Below are 12,316 nucleotides of genomic sequence, written 5' to 3' on the forward strand. Positions count from 1 at the left end.
TGATTCATTCAGCATGTACCATAGATTGTTTGTCTCCACCTATAAATGTTGGGGTACCTTGACTTAACTCCTTCTCCAGCCTAGAGGGCGACAGTAAAATCCATATTGTTGACTGAGCTGAGTCCTTTGTCCTGAGTACAAATGCATAGGGCCTCAGAGGCTATCCGGCTACTGATGACTATTAATGTTCTTTATTTGTCAATAAACCTGACTCAGGTGCCTTTGTATTTTATCTGAGTCTGTGGTCTTTGGGGGCTCTCATGAAGTCTATTGCACTAGCTACCTGTGTAGAGCTGGCACAATCTGAGGGAGCCTATGAAAACACACGCAGCCAAACACTGGCTATCACTACTGCTCTCCTATTGAACTCAGCAAAGTCCCAGAAAAAGTGGAATGTGGCCGCCAACATTCCATCGGACACTGCAATGACCGCGAGTACTTCTGCTCCGCCGGGTTCCAGTTTCCAGGGGTACAGAGAGCACCATCCTGGAGAGTCCAGAAGATCTTGGAGCTCATTGAGGTGGGGGGAGATGAAACCATCTTGAATGAGCTTAGACCCAGCAGGAGGAACACTGAGATTTACAGCAGGATTGCAACCTGACTGGTGGCTAAAAGGAAGTTACTCATCCAGGGGTGACCGGTCACCAACAGTGGAGCACCCACAGGGACATGGCCCAAAGAAGAACCAAGTCCCTTTGTGGGCCTGGGCTTGTGGAAATTAGTCTAGTTCCACTAATTTCAACAGAGTTATTTTGACTTATACCAGCAGAACCATCTGACCTAAGAGGTCATTTCTAGACAAACTTCCTTTTTTTTTCTCTTGCTGGTGAGGTTTGGTCATTGCTCTCTGACATGCAATTTCTCACAGGTAGGCCTGGTCTACACTAGACTTGGAGGGTCGGCTTACCCCAAGCCTTGGTGGAGGTCACTCTGGGGGAGGCTGACGAGAAGAAATGCTTCCATCCCTTCCATCCCTTTCCCTTTGTTCTCAGAAAAGGAGGAGCACCTGGTGCTGGCGGGGGCTGCCTTCATCATTTGATTTATGTGTCTATACTAGACCTGCTAAATCAAAGGCCAGAAGGTCGACCTCCAGAGCGTCAAGTGTTTGGTCAGCACAGATGTGTCCTTAAGCTCCCCCTGTTTTAAAAAATGTGAATAGCAAATCTGCCAAAAGAACCAGGAAACACCATCCCCACCCCCTCCCCCATGCTGCTACAAGGACATGACCATGTACAAAAATGTCATGTATGGAAATAGTGATTGAAATGTAGCCGTGTTAGTCTGGGGTAGTTGAAGCAAAATGCAGGACAATGTAGCACTTTAAAGACTAACAAGATGGTTTATTAGATGATGAGCTTTCGTGGGCCAGACCCACTTCCTCAGATCAAAAAAAAAAAAAAAAAAAAAACCAGAGGGAGAAGGAGACTTACTAAATGGCTCTAAGTGCTTCTCCTCATCAGAGAACAGATTCATTTACTAACCCACTGGCTGCTCCTCAAGGAGCACTAGTGCAGCACAAGGCTGCATGGCACTTGATGAGCAAAAAATTATTTTAAGTATAGAAACTGGGCTTGGCAGGGCCATGTGGGAAGGTGTAGCAAAAATGCATATTTAATCTTGGTTATAAGATCATAAGTATGAGCATAATGATTTGATGTAATGACTTGCTTATAAGTTCTCTTTGTCTCTCATAATTAAATAATGTTACTGCAAGGCCTTGCTCTCTGTTAGTATTGAAATTAAGTTGTACCCCTAGTCACTATTGATCTTGTCTGAAACTCTGTACAATTGTTTGGTGTGAATGGAGGATGAGTGAGTGAGGCCAGCACAGAGGCCCAGGTGATCAAGAAGAAGTAGAAACTTTGAAACATGCATTTTTTCTTGAGGATGAATTGAATTAGCAGCATTGACAAACCCTGGAGACAGGCAGAGACCCCCCCAAGAGTGAGAGACAATGGCTAGAACCCTGACAATCACTATCAAAGGAACACAGATTAACACCTCCTAAGCAGCAGGACACTGCAAAACCCACAGACTCCAATGGGAACTGTCATGGATAAGAAGAGAAACTCTTGCCATGGAACTCTGGGTTCAGTCCTGCAAGCTGAGCCTCAGAGGAGCTGTGAATTGCGATCGAAAATCCGACTCCTCACTCAGTCAGCCTTGCCTGGTCAGTAAGACGGACTTGAGCCACGATGGACTAGTAACTATGGAACATCTGTAGGACTCTGTGTGTGTCTTCAGAAAGCATATGCTAACTGCTTCTCTGCTGCCTTCTTAATAAACACAATGTGTTGCCTTCTCCCCTGAAAAAGATCCCTGTGCTTCTTATAAGCATAACAAAGGGAGACCAGAGCCAGACGGGAGCGACCATGGAGAACGGGGAGAGGGAAGACGGAGCAGGATGCAGATACCTGCTGTGATCTGGCTCTCTGGTCCGGCCCCACTGGCTAATTTCCTTCTCCTTCCAATCCCATCCCTCCTGTGTTTCTGTGTGCAACCCCCCCCCCCCCCCCCCCCCCCCCCCCCCCCCCGGCAGCTGCACTTTGACAAGCCCGTGTCTGGCACAACTCACCCACACAGGGGAGTGAGGGGAATGAAACCTCCTTAGCCCCAGGCCTGGGCTCCCTGGCTCCTTGCTGTGGCATTGGGTGGGGAGGCCCAGCTGGTGCAATAGGCCCCGCTGCAAAAGTGGGTGGGGATGGCCCAGGGCAGTGGACTGAGCTTTTCACCCCGTCCTCCAGCGCTGCCGTCAGGTCCTGGGGAGACGTCTCCTGAGCCTGCAGTCAGGGGCTGCTGCAGACGATCAGTCCACAGACAGAGGGGAACCTCAGTGGCATTTCCAGCCCTGTGCTGCGGGGGTGGGGCAGTTCTAAGCTCCCGTCATGCCGGGCCAAGTGTCAGATCTGTCCCTGTGCGCGCGGCTTCGAAGAAAATCCCTTGGGAATGTCCCTGTATTTCCTGCTCCAACATTTACCTTTGATTCTGAAGAGATAAACACTCAGGGCAAAGGAGCCCAGCAAAACCACCAGGGTCATTCCTAGAGACGCCATCCAGGGATTCACCTTCGGGAAAAAGGGATCTGAAAAACACACGCCCAGAGGCACCCACATTACACAGTGAGCCGGGACCCAGCTCTCACGACTCCGTTGTGTGTAAGGTTCCTCCCAGCTAGCCTACTCGTAATCTGGTCCTGCTTGTAGCAAGGCCACAGCTGGGCAGGGATCAGGCGGGAACCTCCCTCTCTAGCCCCCCGGGGCCTGCCCAGCCCTGCTCTGCTGATGGTGCCTTCTCTGAGGGAACCAGGCCCTGCACCCTCCTTGGCCAGGCCCTCACTGACTCTCTCTGCGGGCAGCTCTCTCTCTATAGGGCTGTCCCCGCAAGCTGCACCCTGCTCGGCTCTTTCAAACCCCTCCCCACAATGGGCCAGGGTTCTGCCCAGGCCCCTCCAGCCTGCACTGACCCTTCCCAGCCAGCGTGGGGCCATCGCCCCCCCACAGAAGGGTATTTTCATATTGGTCAATTATCTCAGGAAACAAAAAGTCATTCCTGGGTGTTAGATTTAATCGTATGACCATGGGAAATCGGGTTTTGTGTCCCTGTTTTGTCCCGTTTACCACACCCAGGAAGTGTTAGGTGAAAGGGTGAGATGACTCTTGATGAAGAAGGAGTAATAATCCAGGGGCACCTTCTCCACTTGCCTCCACATTTGGTACAAGTAAGTGAGCCACCTCGGCAACCAACCATGGGTAAAATGCTCAAATCTTTCGACTCATTCAGCACCATCCCCAAGAGACACACGCTACTGACCTGCCACCATTAGTTCCAGGATGGCTTCTTCAAGAAAGAGGCCATCTTGAACAGAACAGCTGTACCGCCCTTCATCCGAGAGTCTGACATGGAGAATTTTCAAGGCAACATTCCCATGGGTTAGACCATCTTTCAAGAGCTCTGTCCTCCCCTGGTATTCTGGCATCTGCTCCCCATACTGGTCCTGTCCATTGCTACAGCGATGGACGAATGGGGAGAGCTCGGACCGGTACCAAGTCACCTCCATGTTCTCAGCGCTCATCCTGGGGGCCAGGTGACAGGGTAACACGATCTCCTCCCCCACCACGGCCATGACAGGCCGGTCAGGTCCCACCACTGTAAACTGTGCTGTGGAATGTCCCAGGAGAGAAGAGAGAAAAGCTCAGAGAGAAGATCTTGTCCATTTAGTCAGTGGCACACACAAAACTGGTCCTATTTGCTGTAGTTTGTATTCCCTGGAGCTACTGGGAAGAGAGCCGGCACAAGGAGATGCCACCAGCCAATGGGCCTTGAAGGCCGGGCTGGAGGGAGACCCCAACTGAGAGCTAATGCCCGGGAGATTTCTGCCACCTGGAGCCTGTGGGCATGTGGCCACCTCCACAGCAAGTGTCCGACCCACGGCATCCCTGTGGCACAGCCAGGAGCAAGCTGACGGGATTTCCTTTAACATTCCCCAGTGCCCGGTGCAGAGACAGCACCGTGGAGTGAGGACAACTCAGCTCCCACCTTAGATTTAGTCCCGCAAGAACCCTGGGCCCAGCATTTCTGAGTTCCAAGGACTCTGCCACAAGGAAAATGGAAGTGGAGCCCTTGAGGTCGAGGAGGCCGCTGGGGCTGTGTCTTCCCTGCCAAGTTACTTCGAAATAATAATTAATTCCCCAAATAACTATTTGAAATAAGCCTTTTCCTCTTCCCAAGCAGGTGTTGTTATTTCAAAAAAACAGGGTTGGTCGTGAGGACGCTTGCCTCATTATTTTGAAATAAGGGGGGTTGTTTTGCAATAACTTCCCAGTGTAGACAGACCCTGGGTAAAGACGTTGGAATGAGGACTCAGATCCTGTCACTATCCCATTTCACTGGGATAGTACAGAAGCCAGGAGAGTGCCCCACAGTTGCAGGACCATCCCTCCCCCCCCACTTAACACAGCAAGCTCAGTGTATGTTTACACACTGTGGGTACTTCTGCACTGCACGCTTATTTCAAAATAGCATGTCTACGCTGCAGAGAAGCCTCAAAACTAGTCGAAGGCAGGCTCCTTTAATGTAGACACACTATCTCAATTTAGAGCCCCAGGAGGTACTGGGGAGGAATAATTTAGAAAGGCCCTGGGGAGGGGCTATTTTGAAAAAGCATCAGTGGAGCATCTACACGGGCCTTATTTCGAAATAGCTATTGCGGAAGAGGTGTTATTCCTCATGGAATGAGGTGTTATTCCTCATGGAATAAGCCGCCCATTATTTTGAAACTATTTTGAAAGAAAGGAATGGCTGTGCAGAGGCCCACAATGTTATTTCGAAATACCGGTGCAGTGTAGACACACCCTGGGAAAAGTTCCACTGACTCCGAGTTGTGCATCTTGTTAAGACACTTCCGGGACTTAAATAAACCCTCTAAGAAACAGCAGCCCCAGCGCAGAGTCCTACCTGATTCCATGCTGCGGACATAACAAGTCAGGAAGAAAACAAGAAAACCAGACAGAGGGGAGCTGGCTCTGGCACTCTGGCAGATGGAGGGAACCTTCATCTTCTCTGAAACTTGATCTAGACAACAGGAAGGAGAAAACAAAAACTGACCACAGTGAGCAGGACACTCACTAGCATTAAGGCCACTGCTACACTGGCAAGTCACTGTGCAGTAAATCAGCCCCCAGCACTGTAACATTCAAGGTGTCCACACAGGCAAGGCACTTAGCCCTGGCCTGCACTAGGGCTTTATGTCAAAATAACCCCCCTTAGGTTGAATTTATAGGTGGAACATCCACCCTAACAAATCCCTTCTTTCAAAATAATGGGCCGCTTATTTCAAAATCTGGACTCCTGCTTTCCTTGGGGAATAGCGTTAATTTTGAAATAGCTATTTCAAAATAGCATTAGTGTGGATGCTCCAGTGCCATTATTTCAAAATAACTGCTCCTCAGAGGAATTTGAACTAGTTACTCCCTACGGCTTCCTGGGGCTCTAAGTCGAGGTCTCATGTCCTCATTAATGGAGCATGCTTCGGACTATTTTTGAGGCTTCCCCGTACAGGGCATTCCTGCTATACGTCTCCCTAGTATATATCAGTTCCGCACTAATGTCGTTGACCCTTGTAGGAAGTGTTGCATTATACATCCTCCCATTCCCCGCTCTTATGTCATGCAGAAAAAAAGAGACCAATATGTGCACATGGAAGTCAGCTGTGGGAAAAAATATCCCTGCTTTACGTTGTTTTGCTCTACACCCCCGTGTTTTGGAACATATCTTGGGTGTACAGGGGGGACGCCCTGCAGTGGGAACACGCTATTTTGATGTTGTAAAATCAGGAGTTATTAAGTCGAATGTAGTGATTTTGAAATTTCTTCTTAGCGTAGAAACTGTCTCTGGGTGCACTAGCTCTGCAGTCACTGCACTCTGCCACACGCAACAGCCTCCTTTCCCTCCCCTCCAGCAGGGTGGGTAGGGCAGCTGAACCAGCTTCCAAGGGTGCATGGCCCCTTCCTCTCCACCTACCCTCCCTCCCCCCACTGAACTGCCTTTGCTATGTGGGGTCCGATGACACTGCCTCCTTCTCCTCCGGGCTGTCTTGAGAGCTGGGTTGCCGTGGGGTGGGGCATGCTTGAGCGTGGCAGGTTCAGCAGAGGCCACCTGTGGTGCTATTTTTTAATACCCAGGTCCCAGTCCCCATGAGCAACCCCAGTTCCAGCTGGACTCAAGTGGCAGCCACACAATGTGTGTTCCAGCTGGGTCAGCCTCACCAGAATGGGCCTCCTGCAGCTGCCGCTTGAATCCAGCTGGAGCCAGGCAGCCAGTGGGGACCAAGACCGCAGTACTAAAAATAGCACCACGGGTGGCCTCTGCTCCAGTCTCAGCACACAGTCCCACACCAGGAGCAGCTGGGACTGAGACTGCAGTAATAGCATCGCAGCCCCAGGGCCGGTCCACAACATTTTGGCCCCTGAGGCGGGGAGCTCAAATGACACCCCCATGCCTGCTTTTCTCCTGCCTGCCTGTTATGTCTCTTGTGCCCTCCTTCCTCCAGCACAGCACTTCACCATCTCTGTGAATCTAAAGCAAAGTCAATACATATGCACCAGCAGCAGACACAATTTTCTACAGTCTGGGTCCTAGTGGTTCCCCCCCACAGTCTGGCACCTCATGGTAAGGCCTGCTCTGCACAGCCCAGCTCCAGCCCCACAAACTGCTTTGCACATGGAAGGCAGAAGGTGAGAAAAGGGGCAGGGGGAGTACTAAGTGGAAGGAGGGCAAGGAGAGGAAGGGGCTTGTGCGGAGTGGAGAGGGGCAGGGCAGGAGAAGAAAGGGGCAGGCACCAAGGGACAGGGTGAAGGAGAGACAAATGCCAGGGACCAAGAGGAGACAATGAGGAAAAGGGCAGGGGAAAGGGGAGGGGAGGTGTCAGTGGGAATGGGAGTAGGGAGAGGACAGCATGAAGCTAGGAGAGGAGAGGAGAGAGACAATGGGGGCAAGAGAAAGGAAGAGGGGAGGGGAGGAGTGGGTGCCCAGAGAGGAGGGGTTGAAAGGAAGGGTGGGCATGAGGATGGCAGGGGATGGAGCAAGTCATGTGAGAGGGCGCAGAGGGGTGTGAGGAGAACTGGGGCAGAGGGTGGTGAGTGGGTGGGCACCAGGAAGAAAGGGGACAAAGAGGGCAGGGACAGAGAGGTAACAGGAAAGTGCAGGGTAAGGGAAGGTGCAGGTGCCAGGGGATTAAGGGGGTGAAGTAGAAGGACACAGGAGGGAAGAGGCAGGGCAGGTGGGCAGAGGGAGGTGCTAGGTGAAGGAATGGGGGAGGGATAGCTCAGTGGTTGGTGCATTAGCTTGCTAAACTAAAGGTTGTGAGCTCAATCCTAAAGGAGGACATTTAGGGATCTGAGGCAAAATCTGTCAGGGATGGTACTTGGTCCTGCTGTGAAGGCAGGGGACTGGACTCCAGGACCTTTCAAGGTCTCATAGACTTTAACTCATAGACTTTAAGGTCAGAAGGGACCATTATGATCATCTAGTCTGACCCCCTGCACAGCGCAGGCCACAGAATCTCGCCCACCCCTCTTAGAATAATCCTCTCACCTATGTCTCAGATATTGAAGCCTTCAAATACTTTGAAGGCCCCAACATGCAGAGAGTCCTTCAGCTGTGATCTGTGCCCAATGCTACAGAGGAAGGCGAAAAACCTCCAGGGCCTCTGTCAATCTACCCTGGAGGAAAATTCCTTCCTGACCCCAAATATGGCGATCAGCTAAACCCTGAGCATGTGGGTAAGACTCACCAGCCAGACACCCAGAAAGTTCCCTATAATGAATGGTCAATTAGTTACCAAGATCATGTTATTTCATCCAACCATCCCCTTATCATAGAATCATAGAACTGGAAGAGACCTCAGAAGGTCGTCAAGTCCAGCCCTCCGCTCTAGGCAGGACCAATCCCAACAAAATCAACCCGGCCAGGGTTTTGTCAAGCCGAGACTTAAACACCTCTAGGGATGGAGACTCCACTACTTCCCTAGGTAACCCATTCCCTAGGTAACCCATTCCAATGCTTCACTACCCTCCTAGTAAAATAGTTTTTCCTAATATCCAACCTGGACCTCTCCCACCACAACTTGAGACCTTTGCTCCTTGTTCTGCCATCTGTCACTACTGAGAACAGCCTCTCCCCATCCTCTTTGGAACCTCCCTTCAGGAAGTTGAAGGCTGCTATCAAGTCCCCCCTTACTCTTCGCTTCTGCAGACTAAACAGACCCAAGTCCCTCAGCCTCTCCTCGTAGGTCATATGCTCCAGACCCCTAATCATTTTGGTTGCCCTCCGCTGGACCCTCTCCAATGCGTCCACATCCTTTTTGTAGTGGGGGGCCCAGAACTGGACACAGTACTCCAGATGTGGCCTCACCAAAGCTGAATAAAGGGGAATAATGACATCTCTGGATCTGCTGGCAATGCTCCTCTTAATGCATCCTAATATGCCATTAGCCTTCTTGGCTACAAGGGCACACTGTTGACTCATATCTAGCTTCTCATCCACTGTAATCCCCAGGTCCTTTTCTGCAGAACTACTACTTAACCGGTTGGTCCCCAGCCTGTAACTATGCTTGGGATTCTTCCATCCCAAGTGCAGGACTCTACACTTGTCTTTGTTGAATCTCATGAGATTTCTAGTGGCCCAATCCTCCAATTTGTCTAAGTCACTCTGGACCCTATCTCTGCCCTTAAGCGTATCTACCTCTCCCCCCAGCTTAGTGTCATCTGCAAACTTGCTGAGGGTGCAATCTATCCCCTCATCCAGGTCATTAATAAAGATATGGATGGTCCCTTCCAGCTCTAGGAGATAGGTATCTCCATTCATTCATTTCACAGGGGGAAGAGAAGGGCTGGGGAGAGTGAGAAGGACAAGAGCTGGGGGGATGAGGGCTATGGGGGGAGCAGCAGGTAATATGATCACCAGAGGTATAGTCTGGTCTTGTGTTGTCTGCAGGGGCACTCGAACGCTGTCTACAGTAGGGAGCTCAAAGCCAGTTAAACTACCCCCAAACTTTTTACCTCACCCCTTTCTCCCTGTTTCTCCCTGTCCATGCCCCCAAACCACATTTTGCTTCTAGAATTCATTAACACTGATTTTTCAATGAAATCGATACTAAATGGAAAATAATTAATTTATTCAAATTGAGAACACCTACTCAGGAGAAATACAAATATTTATTCACCACATCCTCTCTCAAAGGAGAAAGGGGAGCAAAATGAAAACTGAAAGAAAGAAAAACCAAAATATTTCCTGTTCCATAATACATGATTCAAACCAAACCAACCATAACATGTAATTTCCCAGCCAACTCTACCAGTTCTGAATCGCTCTCCTCCCATAGGTTTCCTCAGGATATTGCAACGCCAGTGGCTTGTCACGAAAGAGGAATCGATCCGTTTCACACCGTGTAACACATTTCCCTTTTTCAGTGTAGCCTGGAGTCGCCGTCCCCCCCCCCCCCCGCCAGTGACACCCTGGAGCACAAGATCAGCTTCAGGCACGTGCAGAAGGAACCAGCTGCGGTTTGCTGCCCTGGCTGGTTCCCGACAGGACTCTATTGGGCTTTACAAACCCAAGAGGATTCACCCCCCCGGCAAGAGGCGGAAAAGCGCAGCGAGAGCGGGCGGGAAGCCAGACTTCGTGCAGCAAGTGGCCTGTCTCCGAAATATCTGTCGGGGTTTGTCACAGGTCGCTCCGGAGAACAGGAGCGGGCGCCTGGTCTTGAATAATACGCAAAAGGCAGAATTTCCCAACCCAGCCGGCGGGCAGAGGGACACCGCGGGACACCCTGCGGGGGATGGGACCGGAGATCTCTGCGAACGGGGCACCCCGGGCCGGTCCCGCACGGAGCGGGGCCAGTACTCGCGGGGTGGCCCCCGCCGGGTGTTTCCAACCATCTGCCCGCGCCCCGCGCGCTCCCAGGCTCGACCAACCCCGCCCGGGGGCAGCACGTACCGGGCTGGAGCCGCTGGGCGCGGGACGCTCTGCCGGGCGCGGCCGGACTCCCTACCCCGGGGCGCTACATGCCGCTGGGCCGGGGCCGGGCCCGGGTCCCGCTGCTCCCGCCGGGGCGCTCCCAGGTCCGCAGGGTTCCCGCGCGGCGTTTGCTCCGGGGTCACCGGGGGACAAGGGAGCGTTCGAACCCCTCGCTCCCCGGGGGCGCAGCCCCGGCTCCCTCCGGCCAAGACAGCGGGGCGCTGGGCGGAAAGTGAAAGTGACAGTGGAACTTTCAAACACGTCCCGCCCTGACACAGACACTAGGGGGGCGGTGCCCCCTGCTCGCTGCGCTCGGCTCCCCGCCCCTTCCCCCCGGCCACGACCCAGGGCAGGGCCGCAACTCGCTGCATTTCCAGCCTGTCACGCGGGGAGCCTGGAGTCTCCTCTTGAGAGACTCCGCCCTGCCCTGCCGCACCCCACGCGTGTCTGCACCGACACGTGCTCAGTGGCCCGGGGGCCGGATTCCAGGCGGGATTTCCGAGGGAATCTTCTCCCTGCTTTTGCTGAATATAATAAACCAATGGTAAACAACCCCTCCCCCGCACACAACAACAGCAAAGCGGCCCCTGCCTTTCGTTCCCAAAATCCATTTCCAGCCCAGCTCTCAGAGTGAGAACACACCAGAGAGCAAAGTGATGGGAACAGATTGAAAAGAGGAAGTCACTCACCTGGCGCAGTAACCACAGTTTTTCCAGAAGTGTGTCCCTGGGGATGCTCCGCTGTTGGTGTCGGATCATCCTGGCACCATAAATCGGAGTTTTCATTAGCAGTAATCAGCTGGACCTTGCTGCATGGTGGGCGCCTCCTGCCATTCACACCCTTCTGCTCATGTGCGCAGCCCAGCTCCCACCAGTTACTTGACTCCACCAGTGCATCTGAAAAACACAATTAAAGAGGGAGACTCCAAAGCAGGGAGGAGGGCAGTCAGTGGAGCACCCACAGGGCACACATCTCAAAGAACCATTGTTACTGCACCAGACAAGTAACTTCTTCGAGCGATGTCCCCATGCATGGCACTTCACTGTTGGTGACTTTGTAGCAGTACCCGCAAGCACCTGGAAGGCGGATCTCAGAGACATGGTTTAACAGCTGTTGGGAGTACTGCTGAGTCTAGTGGGGTGTTATTAGTTAATTGCTGGGAGAGTGCATAGTGCTTCATAAAAGTATCATTGGCAGAGCATGTGGCCGCATGGCAGATGTCTCTGAGGGAAACCCTGGGGAGGAAAGCTGTGGGTGCTGCAACAGCTCTTGTGGAATGAGCTTTAGGTGTTCCCAGAAGTGGTTTATTTTGGAGGGTGTAACACTTACTCTTCGAGTCTGGAGATGGGTTGAGAGAGAGCCAGGAATGACGCTCAGAATCAAGCCCCCACTAGTGAAGAGAGAGGCAAGTTTCTCATGCAAGATGGGCTGTTGTACAGGGAGCCCGCCCAGGGGAGGAAGGTTCCCAGGCAGCAACTCGCAGGCAGATGGTGGTGCCTGAAGTGTATCACGAGGAATCGTTGAAGTTGGCTCATGGCGGTCCGTTTGCAGGGCATCTGGGCATAGGCAAAACTTGTGACAGGCCAGAGCAGAACCTCTATTGGCCTCGCATGTTCAGGTCAGTGAGGGAATATTGCAGACACTGTGAGTTGTGCCAGAAGCGTAAGGGGCCAAGGGCTTATCAAGGCCCCCCAACAGCCTCTATCTGTCATTGGGGAGGCCTTTACCAGGAAAGGGTGAATGAAGTGACCTATGATGTGAGGAAGGCCCGTAGCCGGGGCGTGTGCAGACGGTGCATGTT

At 52.3% G+C, this 12,316-nt stretch overlaps 1 protein-coding gene across 1 annotated transcript; it reads right to left on the bottom strand.

Moving 5' to 3' along the window:
• Positions 1-2,526: 2,526 nt before the first annotated feature.
• Positions 2,527-10,826, bottom strand: LOC102448626 (myelin-oligodendrocyte glycoprotein-like). The gene is made up of 4 exons (XM_089770660.1): positions 10,495-10,826; positions 5,455-5,571; positions 3,811-4,158; positions 2,527-3,082 (listed from the first exon to the last, which is right to left on the bottom strand). The coding sequence occupies exons 2-4, from the start codon at positions 5,552-5,554 to the stop codon at positions 2,901-2,903; spliced, it is 630 nt and encodes a 209-aa protein (XP_089626786.1). The 5' UTR covers positions 5,555-5,571; positions 10,495-10,826; the 3' UTR covers positions 2,527-2,900.
• Between the last annotated feature and the right edge of the window lie 1,490 nt (positions 10,827-12,316).

The sequence above is a fragment of the Pelodiscus sinensis genome, chromosome 19 (genome assembly GCF_052426305.1).
Source record: "Pelodiscus sinensis isolate ZL-2025 chromosome 19, ASM5242630v1, whole genome shotgun sequence".
NCBI classification, from domain to species: Eukaryota; Metazoa; Chordata; order Testudines; family Trionychidae; genus Pelodiscus; species Pelodiscus sinensis.